The 12,515-nt window shown below is 36.4% G+C and overlaps 2 protein-coding genes across 2 annotated transcripts; both read left to right on the top strand.

Moving 5' to 3' along the window:
- Positions 1–1,673: 1,673 nt before the first annotated feature.
- LOC111795214 (protein argonaute 4-like) lies at positions 1,674–10,118 on the top strand. The gene is made up of 23 exons (XM_023677508.1): positions 1,674–1,799; positions 3,157–3,403; positions 3,562–3,767; positions 3,855–4,079; positions 4,186–4,322; positions 4,407–4,504; positions 4,585–4,682; positions 5,062–5,221; positions 6,387–6,503; positions 6,589–6,696; positions 6,802–6,864; positions 6,939–7,052; positions 7,126–7,291; positions 7,366–7,478; positions 7,719–7,856; positions 8,070–8,200; positions 8,329–8,394; positions 8,683–8,746; positions 8,842–8,953; positions 9,033–9,106; positions 9,207–9,301; positions 9,406–9,437; positions 9,542–10,118. Exons 2-23 carry the CDS (start codon positions 3,158–3,160, stop codon positions 9,715–9,717), a joined length of 2,739 nt encoding a protein of 912 aa, XP_023533276.1. The 5' UTR covers positions 1,674–1,799; position 3,157; the 3' UTR covers positions 9,718–10,118.
- A 1,376-nt stretch (positions 10,119–11,494) lies between these two features.
- On the top strand, positions 11,495–12,458 carry LOC111795783 (NDR1/HIN1-like protein 13). The gene has a single exon (XM_023678366.1). It carries the CDS (start codon positions 11,616–11,618, stop codon positions 12,378–12,380), a length of 765 nt encoding a protein of 254 aa, XP_023534134.1. The 5' UTR covers positions 11,495–11,615; the 3' UTR covers positions 12,381–12,458.
- The last annotated feature ends 57 nt before the right edge of the window (positions 12,459–12,515 follow it).

Below are 12,515 nucleotides of genomic sequence, written 5' to 3'. Positions count from 1 at the left end.
AAAAAAAAAAAAAAAAGAAAAAAAAAATAGAAATATTGTTGGTTAGGCCTTATGAGAATTGAATAATAAGAAAATTTATTTTTTTTGGCTTATTATTATTGTATTGTTTTGATGTGAATTTAGAAATCTTTGGTTCCATTCGATTGAGTTCCCTCTTCTTTCTTAGATCAAAGTTGCTTATCGAGTTCATGGGGGTAAAATGATAATTAAGTAAGAACAGGTGCGGATATATTAGTAGGATTTGTCCGCTCGAGTTCATCTTCTTGGAACAAAGTTGCCTTGTCGTGTTTATGAGTAAAATGGTAATATTAGGTTTCGTTCGCTTGAGTTCATCTTCTTTCTCGAGGAACAAAGTTGGCTCGAGTTCATTCCTTTCTTGAAGAACAAAGTTGTTTTATCGAATTTATGAAGTAAAATGATAATTCAAGTAAGAACAAGTGTGGATATATTAGGTTCTGTTCGCTCGAGTTCATCTTCTTTCTCGAGAAACAAAATTGGTTTGTTGGTGGCTAAAGTTCATCTGAATGATAATTTAAAAGTAAGAACAAATATGGATATATTAAGTTCTGTTGTTGTAAGAACAAGTTTGGATATATTAGGTTTGTTCGAGTTCATCTTCTTTCTTGAGGAACAAAGTTGCTCGGTTGTAAGAACAAGTTTAGATATATTAGGTTTTGTTTGTTCGAGTTCATCTTTTTTTTCGAGGGTAGAAATTAAAGTGATTAATAATTAAATCTTAAATATTTTGTTTGGAATGAAATTTGATCACTTAATTTAAAAAAACATATTCATTTTTTAATTACTTTTATAAATGTATTTTTATCCATTACTTTTTAATATAATATAAGGAAAATTTTATAAAATTTCCTAATAAAAACAATAACATTTATAAATAAGTAAAAATATAATTATAATGACAAACAAACATAATTTATAACCATTTCAATTTTCATTATCACAATAATCTTTAACCATTCAACCATTTATTACTTCGGTAATAATAGTAATAAATAATCAATTAAAAAAATTATTTAGTTCAAAAGGACATTGAAATAGCATTGTAATTACTCTTCTACCCCTCATATTTTGACATTAGTGTGCCCTCATATAATAATAATTTAATGCGAAATGAATTATTTATACCCAACGAAAATACACGTGTCAATAGGTTAGGAACACATGGACCCACGCATCACAAAACGTAAGGGTATGGGACACAGCCGCCATTTTGCGAATTAAGTGGTGGCAAAAAAGTAAAGTTGAGTGGAGGAGTGGGTTATTACACGCGGCAAAACCGAGAAATTTAGGAACACAAAGCGCGCGTGGGGGCCACTTGACTGAATGCAATCGTGGCCGTCGATTTGACACATTTTAGATTTTTATTTTTTATTTTTAAAAAGAGAAACGGTTGTGATTCAGCCATTTCGTGAGGTGTGATTTTATATAAAAGGAAAGGATGTAAGCACGTCGTTATTGGAGCTGATTTCATCACTCTGTATTCATTTACATATTTAGAGAGAGAGAGAGAGAGAGAGAGAGGTAGAAACAGTTTGACTTGGCTGGCGAACTGTGTGTAAAGTTGTTGCTGTAGTTTCTAGGGTTTTCACACTCTCCGTCTTCGCTTCGATCTTCTCTCTGATCAAGGTACAGATTTCATCATCGTTCTNTAGAGAGAGAGAGAGAGAGAGAGAGAGGTAGAAACAGTTTGACTTGGCTGGCGAACTGTGTGTAAAGTTGTTGCTGTAGTTTCTAGGGTTTTCACACTCTCCGTCTTCGCTTCGATCTTCTCTCTGATCAAGGTACAGATTTCATCATCCTTCTTTNCGCTTCGATCTTCTCTCTGATCAAGGTACAGATTTCATCATCGTTCTTTTTTTATGATTCTGATGCTTTTGATGGTGTTTTGATGGATTTTTGTCATTTTTCTTTACTCTGTTATATTTTTCGTTCTCTCTATTTTGTGAGAGAATGCGGCTACTCTTGACTGTCGGGCCTGCAATCTACTTTTGATTTTGTTTTCCTTCTTAAAGGCTTCTTAAAGCGTTATGTAACGTGTCTTCTCGTTGTTGTCGGGAGTCTTGTCGTGTTCTGCTGTATTTTCTACTCCTTCTTCTGATTTTGAACTGAAAATCGGTTGTCTGAAGAACGGCTTGAGTTTTCTATTTCTGATCACGCTTGTTTATGCATTTTCGGTAATCGGCTTGATTTTTCCTTTCTGATCACATTGTTTTTTATTATTTATTATTTTATTATTTTTTTTATAGTGGTTATTTCTTCTCATTTCTAGTTCTGGTCTCTCTGTTTTGAAGTGTTGGTGGATCATTTAGACGTCCATCCTGTAGACTTTGCTTGCTTAAGTTTTTTGCATGTGTGTTTGCATGCTGATTTTTGATGTTCTTTTGTTTTCTAATTTATTTGTTGGACCAACTGCCTAATGTTTTGGCTCCGCTTCGTTGGATATGCAAATTTTTGTCGTTGATATATGTTTAAGCTGTCGTGTTTATTTGTACTTCAGTAGTCCAAGACACGATTCTTTAATCTAATTTTGAAACTATGCGGACTAGTTTTTAATGTTTTTCGAGCCGTTCAATGGTATAACCGTTACGTTTTTCTGCTTTTAGTTGAACCCTGCATGTCATTATCGTAAACGTCATTATTAATATATCTAAGAATGGTGTCTTATCTTGATGTGCCTGTCAATTGGACATGCGAGTTCTGCATTGTGCTTCTGAGAAGTTCTTTCAGCTTACTTGGTTCGTATGAGGGTTTTCATATGGTTTTCCTGTTCTGGACCTTTTGAGGGGACTAGCTGCTATGGTTAATTACAATTGTCTATGTTCGGCCTTCCACAGCGTTGAATGTTTCTTGGTGCAGTATATTTCGTTGTTATATCCACCCTATTAAGAATGGGAGATTTGGAATTTTCTGTTGGTAGTTGGTTTGGCTTATTGTCGGGTTTCAATCCGTATAAATTGAGCTGCTCAATATTTGTCCTCGAACCACTACTTAGAATTGGCACTCCTTTTGGACTCCAATATAATGCTGTTACTAGCTTGGTTTTGAATTATAGAAAAAATAGACAACATATTTATTAGCTTATAAATAGTTCCGTAATTATGTAATTATGTGTCTTACTAGTCATTTAAATTACTTTAGGATGAGTTCAAATGAGCCAGATGGAAATGGGGCTGATGGCGCGTTACCGCCTCCACCTCCTATTCCCCCTAATGTTGTTCCAGTTCAAGCTGAACTAGAGCAGCCTCCGGAGTTACTGAAGAAGAAGGTTGTTCGGGTTCCGATTGCACGACGTGGCCTTGCTTCCAAAGGCCAGAAGATAACTCTGCTTACAAATCATTTTAAAGTTAATGTCACTAATATTGAAGGACATTTTTTCCATTACAGTGTACGTTCCTTTTTCTATATTTTCCCTCTTTCTATAAACCAATTTATGTTCCACTGTGATCACATTCACTGTAACTGTTCAAAGCTCGTATAATTTTGTGCTGGAGATAGTTTGATGATAATCTTGTTCATATTTTAAAGAATATTTGCAATTTACAGGTTGCGCTTTCATATGAAGATGGTCGTCCTGTTGATGGAAAGGGTGCAGGAAGAAAAGTGATTGATAAGGTACATGAAACTTATCATAGTGAATTAGCTGGAAAGGATTTTGCTTATGATGGAGAGAAGAGTTTATTCACTGTCGGTCCTCTCCCAAGGAATAAACTTGAATTTACTGTTGTTCTTGAGGATGTCTCTTCAAACAGGTATAAATTTAATGGATCTTATTTATGATTGATTATCAAATCAAACCTGTTTGATTGTTGCTATATAATGTATTTTAATTCCTACAGGAACAATGGAAACTGTAGTCCTGAAGGTCCTGGAAGTCCTAATGATGGAGACCGCAAAAGGATGAAACGACCATACCGCTCAAAGTCATTTAAAGTAGAAATTAGCTTTGCTGCTAAGATTCCAATGCAGGCTATTGCAAGTGCTTTACGTGGACAGGAATCTGAGAATTTCCAAGAGGCCATCAGGGTGCTGGACATCATCTTACGGCAGAATGCATCTAAGCAGTAAGTGCGACTTTGTTTTCTCTTTCTCAATAAAGACACTGTTACTGCTGCATCTGATTATAGGATTATTCTGATATTTTTTCTAACAGAACATGGTTTGATGCAGAGGTTGCCTACTTGTCAGACAGTCATTTTTCCATAATGATCCAAGAAGTTTTACTAGCGTAGGTGGAGGGGTTCTGGGCTGCAGAGGCTTCCACTCCAGTTTTAGAACAACCCAGAGTGGCCTCTCTTTAAATATTGGCAAGTCTTTCTCATCATACCCTTTCTTATATTTTATTGAATTTATTAATATTCTAATTCATTCTATTATTCTTTTCCCTTCAGATGTTTCCACTACTATGATTATACAGCCAGGTCCTGTTGTGGACTTTTTAATTGCAAACCAGAATGTCAGAGATCCTTTCTCACTTGACTGGACCAAGGTGACCAATGTTCGATTGATTTTATCCTTGCTACTTCTTTTACTTTGCCTTACATATTTTTGTAAGATCTTAAACAACAGGCTAAACGGACACTCAAGAATTTGAGGATTCGAGCCAGCCCATCAAATTCAGAATATAAGATAACTGGATTAAGCGAAAAGCCATGCAAAGACCAAATGTACTTCTTTTCTTTTCTTGCTGCTACCTAGTTGCTGTTTCTAAATCATGTTAAGTTAGAATTGTGAACAAGTAATGTCATTAGTGTAAACTATATTTTATGACTCTATGTGGTTGAACATAATTCCTAAACACTCGTCATTTTTTTTTTCAGAATAACAATTCTGTAAAAAGGCTTTTGGATAATTGGTTTTTAATTGCTATTTTTTTCTCATTTTCTTTTCATGTCTCCTCACCAAAAATTATTATTTTGATGTGCACGAAAATGTTAGTTCTCTTGCATGATCACAGTTTCTGAAAGCGGGTTGAAAATAAAAGCGGAATTGTATTTCTAATGACTCCTAAATATCGTCTTGTTTCTTTTTTGGTGTATGGTATAGGTTTACATTGAAACAGAAAAGTGGGAGTGCTGAAGATTCCATTGAAATCACTGTTTATGATTATTTTGTAAATCATCGGCACATAGAACTTCGATATTCATCAGATCTTCCATGTATAAATGTGGGGAAGCCTAAGCGTCCCACTTATATCCCTATTGAGGTAGAGCTATTATTCCATCTCAAACTTGAAGATCATAGCGTTATTGATTGCTTTTCTTCCTATTGAATGCCTTTTTCTTCTTTGTGAAGCTATGCTCCTTAGTCTCCCTCCAGAGATACACAAAAGCACTGTCTACATTTCAAAGAGCTTCACTTGTTGAGAAATCGAGGCAAAAGCCCCAAGAGAGGANATCATACCCTTTCTTATATTTTATTGAATTTATTAATATTCTAATTCATTCTATTATTCTTTTCCCTTCAGATGTTTCCACTACTATGATTATACAGCCAGGTCCTGTTGTGGACTTTTTAATTGCAAACCAGAATGTCAGAGATCCTTTCTCACTTGACTGGACCAAGGTGACCAATGTTCGATTGATTTTATCCTTGCTACTTCTTTTACTTTGCCTTACATATTTTTGTAAGATCTTAAACAACAGGCTAAACGGACACTCAAGAATTTGAGGATTCGAGCCAGCCCATCAAATTCAGAATATAAGATAACTGGATTAAGCGAAAAGCCATGCAAAGACCAAATGTACTTCTTTTCTTTTCTTGCTGCTACCTAGTTGCTGTTTCTAAATCATGTTAAGTTAGAATTGTGAACAAGTAATGTCATTAGTGTAAACTATATTTTATGACTCTATGTGGTTGAACATAATTCCTAAACACTCGTCATTTTTTTTTTCAGAATAACAATTCTGTAAAAAGGCTTTTGGATAATTGGTTTTTAATTGCTATTTTTTTCTCATTTTCTTTTCATGTCTCCTCACCAAAAATTATTATTTTGATGTGCACGAAAATGTTAGTTCTCTTGCATGATCACAGTTTCTGAAAGCGGGTTGAAAATAAAAGCGGAATTGTATTTCTAATGACTCCTAAATATCGTCTTGTTTCTTTTTTGGTGTATGGTATAGGTTTACATTGAAACAGAAAAGTGGGAGTGCTGAAGATTCCATTGAAATCACTGTTTATGATTATTTTGTAAATCATCGGCACATAGAACTTCGATATTCATCAGATCTTCCATGTATAAATGTGGGGAAGCCTAAGCGTCCCACTTATATCCCTATTGAGGTAGAGCTATTATTCCATCTCAAACTTGAAGATCATAGCGTTATTGATTGCTTTTCTTCCTATTGAATGCCTTTTTCTTCTTTGTGAAGCTATGCTCCTTAGTCTCCCTCCAGAGATACACAAAAGCACTGTCTACATTTCAAAGAGCTTCACTTGTTGAGAAATCGAGGCAAAAGCCCCAAGAGAGGATGAGGGTTTTATCTGATGTATGGGTCTTGGCTTCCTTCAACCACATTTGAGTTTTATTTCTACTGATTCCTAATAGTGTCTGAATTATTGGGGTCTATGCAGTCTTTGAAAAAGAACAATTATGATGCTGAACCAATGTTACGGTCATGTGGCATTGCTATTAATTCAAACTTCATTCAAGTTGAAGGCCGTGTTCTACCTGCTCCAAAGGTAGTACTTGCATTTGTCTTTTGGAATCGTAGTCTATTCAGCTAGTTGTTCTGTAACTTAACCTCTTAATTTATTAGTTTTCTGATGAATTTCTTAATTTTGAAGCTGAAAGTGGGCAATGGGGAAGATTTCTTTCCTCGTAATGGCCGGTGGAATTTCAACAACAAGGTTGGTATTTCCCTCATTATTTAGTTTTCTAGCTAATTCTGTGGGCTGTGATTTACAGTGTTGTTGGACTTCAGAAATTAGCTCAACCAACCAAAATAGAGAGATGGGCTGTTGTAAACTTTTCAGCACGCTGTGATACACGTGGCCTTGTTAGAGATCTTATCAAATGTGGTGATATGAAAGGCATTGTAAGTTATCTTTTATACTTCGTTCCTATAATACTAAACGAACAACTAACCGAAATACCTTTTTGGTTTGTAGGCGATAGACGAACCATTTGATGTTTTTGAAGAAAATCCACAGTTCAGACGTGCACCACCCATGGTTAGAGTTGAAAAGATGTTTGAGGAAGTTCAGTCTAAACTTCCTGGACAACCACAATTCCTCCTTTGCCTACTCCCTGAGAGAAAGAATTCTGATCTTTATGGTAAAGTTCACTTATGCGAGTAAATGGCCTTGTTTATGGATGATGTTGACAATGATATTATTAGCGTTTGTTAGGTCCTTGGAAAAGGAAGAATCTTGCTGAGTATGGCATAGTTACTCAGTGTATTGCTCCTATGCGAGTAAATGACCAATATCTCACAAATGTGCTTCTGAAAATCAATGCTAAGGTTAGCGTATTTTTGGGTGTGATTTATTGGCGTTATGTCTTGTATGTTCACTTTTCTTGCACCGGTGTTCAGTTAGTGCTATATGCTGGAGATTCTGTTTTTGATAACTGTTTTTTTTTTTTGTTGTTGTTGTTGTTGAGTTCTATGTGGTGACCTTTGTGTCAAACGAAGTACACACTTTATGCGAGTTACCTCAACTTAGGCCAGTTTCTGGTAACTAAATCCTCTTATCTTCTGTAGCTTGGTGGGTTAAATTCCTTGTTAGCGGTTGAGCATTCTCCATCCATTCCTATGGTTTCAAAGGTCCCCACAATTATCTTGGGTATGGACGTCTCACATGGATCCCCAGGGCAGTCTGATGTCCCATCTATTGCTGCGGTAAGTTGCTTGATTTCAGGCTAATTATGTTGCCTTATTGTCTTTCTTTTGCTAAGCATGCCTTCAATATCTAAATATTGATTGTTTCTGTGACAACAATTTTTGAATGACTGAANAATTATGTTGCCTTATTGTCTTTCTTTTGCTAAGCATGCCTTCAATATCTAAATATTGATTGTTTCTGTGACAACAATGTTTCTTCCCATTCTGTAGGTGGTCAGCTCCAGGCATTGGCCCTTGATTTCTCGCTACCGAGCTGCTGTTCGGACTCAATCTCCAAAGGTTGAGATGATAGATTCTCTGTATAAACGAATTTCTGAAACTGAAGATGATGGCATAATGAGGTTGGATATCTTTTCTTTTAAGCGACGCTTGCTAGATTCCCCCCCCCCCCAAAAAAAAAAAGAAGCTATATTCCTTATGGTAAGTGGTTTGCTGACTTCAGAAGTTCATTTTCCCTTTTGAATTTCAGGGAGCTTCTACTCGACTTCTATACTAGTTCAGGTAAAAGGAAGCCCGACCAGATTATAATATTCAGGCAAGTATTTCTGTGAATACTACATTGCGTTCAGTAATAGAGGGTTGCGGTTTCGNAAAGGAAGCCCGACCAGATTATAATATTCAGGCAAGTATTTCTCTGAATACTACATTGCGTTCAGTAATAGAGGGTTGCGGTTTCAAATAGCTAAATTTAAAGTTTGAGAGGGTTGCGGTTTCAAATAGCTAAATTTAAAGTTTGAGACATCAGATTGTGTCGTTTGTTAACGCAGCTTATGGCTATATTATGCATGCTTCTGAAGTTTCTTTTATACTTGTTTTTGAGTAGGGATGGTGTCAGTGAATCCCAATTCAATCAAGTTCTAAATGTTGAATTAGATCAGATCATCCAGGTTTTATGAACCGCTTAATTAAATCATTCTGAATATCATTTAGTACCCTTCAGTTCGAAGTCAAATCAACTCTTTTTCCTATAACATGTTTATAGGCTTGCAAGTTCCTCGATGAAAATTGGTCCCCAAAGTTTGTGGTGATTGTTGCACAGAAAAACCATCATACTAAGTTCTTTCAGTCTGGATCTCCTGACAATGTTCCTCCTGGTATCCCTCTAGACTTTTGATTGCGTGAATTGTAATTGTTCTACCTCTAAAACAATTACTCATTTACAATATTGTGTAGGAACCATTATTGACAACAAAATTTGTCATCCAAGAAACAACGATTTCTATCTCTGTGCGCATGCTGGAATGATAGTGAGTACCATGTTTGAAGTTTTGTTTCAATCCAACGTAGCCTGCTGCTAGCTCGTTTATTTTGTTTGATTGCTAATTTCCTCTCTGTATAACCCTCCAGGGCACGACAAGGCCAACTCATTATCACGTTCTGTTAGATGAAGTTGGTTTTTCTGCAGATGACCTGCAAGAACTTGTGCATTCTCTATCCTATGTGTAAGTAAAATTTAATGGTGATAAATATCACATTCTTCATTCACAGAATCATAATATGGTTTCTGTAATTGTGTATGTGTGTGTGTTTTTTTTTACCTGTACAGATACCAAAGAAGTACTACTGCTATTTCTGTAGGTAAGGATCCATTATTTAAGATTGCTCGAGTTTGATTATATAGAATTGATGAAGTCGAAACAAAGTCGTAGCGTTAATATTGTGTTCTTATCCCATCGGTGCAGTTGCCCCAGTTTGCTATGCACACTTGGCGGCCACTCAGATTGGCCAGTTCATCAAGTATGACGAATCGTCAGAGACAACGTCGAGTGACGGTGGGTTGACAAGTGCTGGGGCAGTTCCTGTTCCCCAACTGCCCAGGTTGCAGGAGAAGGTTTGCAACTCCATGTTCTTCTGCTGAGAGGGCTGGACTGCTGGTGTCCCCTCGTAAATTAGTGTCTAGTTTTGTGGCGTCCTGACTTACTGCACAGGTGATGGTAGGCTGCTCTATAGATGGGAGAAGCTTTTTATTTAGTAGGGAGTGTTGGTAGGGAGTGTAGTTTCTTAACAAAACCTGAAGTCTTTATATTTTGTGCTGCCGGCCTTGCCTTACCTTGCCTTACCTTGCCTTACCTTGCCTTACCTTGCCTGTTCAGTATATATAAACCCAGCAAGGAGAGGCGGCTTTTGATTTCCCTGGTCGAAAACTAGCAGCCAGCGTAATCGTATAGTGTACTTGAAGTTGAACGAACTGCCTTCTCGTGGCGGACATGAATATCACCTGTTATTTTGTTTCTGGCTTAATTTTGGGTGGCGCTGCAATTCTAGTCTCGTCTTGTTTCTTCTGTTGTCTAAATATTAAGCCACGAGCGCACCCCACAACGAAACTAAGTTTCGTGTAAAAGTTTCACTTTTCTCCCACGTAAAAAAGAGCACCCAACCTAACTAAACATAATTTAAATTTCTCTTCAGATGGAAAAGATGCCTTGGTTCAATTACATGGTCCGTTTTTGGGATTGGCGACTTGTTGGTTCAATTACATGGTCCGTTTTAGGGATTGGCGACTTGTTGGTTCAATTACATAGTCCGTTTTAGGGATTGGTGACTTGTCCATTCAGTGACAATGGACGTTCTAGAAATGGGATACTATTGGATCGGGTGAATTCAATAATAGACGCCTGTTGGTATTCCAGCCTTCCTTCTCCTTTTAGGGCCTATCCGAAAGAGAATCCAGTGTTTTTTGGTCATGAATATCTAAATAGGACAAACCGCTCCATGGTGTGTTTCGGAACAAAACAATTAGAATTAGGCTCGTTGAATTGAAATGTGTATTATTCATATAAGGGATCTTTCAATGGAGAAGATCGTCGACTCAAGACGAAGAGAATGGTCTATCCATTTTATTTAATCATGAGGGAACTAAGACGAGAGAATGGTCTATCTATTTTATTTAATCACGAAGGAAATATTATAGTTGCATATTTCATTAACTATTCTTTTTAATTATATTTTTTTTAATTATTGAACCTGGTATAAAATAAGCTTCATCTACACTAAATATGTAGATCAATGCTTTAAAGATAATTAAATTTAAATTCGTAAGTCTCTAATAAATTTATCATTATTTTTTTTTTTGTTTTTTTAATGTCAAATTAGAACCCATCCAATTTTTTCGTGGAATGAAAAATAGAATATTGTGACCAATAAAAATTGAATCTTTATTCTCATTTCATTTCCGCAATAGATAATAATGAAGAAAAAAAAAACATTTAAACTTATGTGTGAAAAAGGAAAAGAAAAAAAAAATCAAAATAATATAAATACATTTAAACTTATGTGTAAAATAATATAAATACATTTAACCTTATGTGTGAAAAAGAAAAAGAAAAAAAAATACATTTAAAAAATAAATTGGTAGTTAATTAGAAAGTAGATAATAAACCAAATAAATATGGAAAAGTAGTGCTTAATTTTAAGGAATAAAAAAATAAAAAATTTTGAAGTTGTCAAATAAATAATTATTTAAAAAAAGAAAAGAAAGGGAGGGAGAGTAGTAAGGACAGAAAAATATCAGAAATTATTTAAAAATAGGTGATGCATTCACGACTTCACGTCATAATTAAAATAATAATAATAATAATAATAATAATGATAATAATAATAATAATAATAATAATAATAGATGGAAGTAAACAAAACAGAGTAGCCGGAGCAGCTCACCTCTTTCCTTTCTCTTCTTCCTGCCTTACGCGCTTCCGCTTCTCTCTTTCCATTTATGATAAATCTATCTCATCTTCTCCAACCTCTCTGCGTTCATCCATGGCCGAACGTGTTCACCCCACTGACTCCGATGCTGCTTCTGCACACTCCGGCCAAGCTATCCCTCCCAAGAACCCTCCTCCCGGCACCTACGTCATCCAGCTTCCCAAGGACCAAGTCTACCGAGTTCCTCCTCCCGAAAATGCTTCCCGCTTCGATCTCTACTCTCGCCGGAACACCCGCCCCTCCTTCTGCCGCCGATTTCTCTGCTCCATTCTCCTCCTCATCACCGTTCTCCTCCTCCTTTTCGCCATTGTTTCCGGCCTCTTCTTCTTAATCCTCCAACCTCTCTCTCCTCGCTACTCCATTCTCGCCATCTCCACCAAGGGAATGCAGATCAGGCCGAACGCCTCAATTTCTCCCCAATTTAACGTCACTGTTCGAGCCGAAAACCCTAACAAAAAAATCGGAATCTACTACGAGAGAAACAGCAACATTAGCGTCAATTTCGGGGATGTAATGTTGTGCAAAGGCGCATTGCCGGCGTTGTATCAGCCGTGGAGAAATGTGACGGTTATGGCGGCAAAGCTTAAAGGATCTGGCATCAAATTGTCGAGCAGTGCTGTGAAAGCATTGAAGGATTCAGAGAAGCAGGGGAAAGTGAAATTGAAGGTGGATTTAAGAGCTCCGATTAAGATGAAATTATACTGGATGAAGACATGGACGATTAGGGCAAAAGTATCGTGCGAGATTTGGGTGAAAAAGGTAACGGGGGAGGCGAAGGCGACGGAGAAGAAGTGCGAACATAGCTTGAAGCTGTGGTAGAAACAGAGTTCGGCCATTCATCCAGGTTCGTAAATCGCCATACCCATTGTTCATTTTTCCTTTGTTTCTCTCTGTACTTCCCGCTTTTTTTTTTTTTTTTTTTTTTTAATTTTTTTTTTTTTTTTTTTTTTTTTT

This window comes from Cucurbita pepo, chromosome LG05 (assembly GCF_002806865.2).
Source record: "Cucurbita pepo subsp. pepo cultivar mu-cu-16 chromosome LG05, ASM280686v2, whole genome shotgun sequence".
NCBI lineage: Eukaryota > Viridiplantae > Streptophyta > Magnoliopsida > Cucurbitales > Cucurbitaceae > Cucurbita > Cucurbita pepo.
The sequence above is the reverse complement of the archived record's forward strand: the minus strand, read 5'-3'. Positions and strand labels throughout refer to the sequence as shown.

Excerpts from the sequence above, each read along its gene's own strand:
- LOC111795214 (XM_023677508.1), top strand. The coding sequence starts at position 3,158 with ATGAGTTCAAATGAGCCAGATGGAAATGGGGCTGATGGCGCGTTACCG. Across the intron at positions 4,080-4,185 it reads CGGCAGAATGCATCTAAGCA|AGGTTGCCTACTTGTCAGAC; the intron begins GTAAGTGCGACT and ends GGTTTGATGCAG. Across the intron at positions 9,438-9,541 it reads TACTACTGCTATTTCTGTAG|TTGCCCCAGTTTGCTATGCA; the intron begins GTAAGGATCCAT and ends CCATCGGTGCAG.
- LOC111795783 (XM_023678366.1), top strand. The coding sequence starts at position 11,616 with ATGGCCGAACGTGTTCACCCCACTGACTCCGATGCTGCTTCTGCACAC.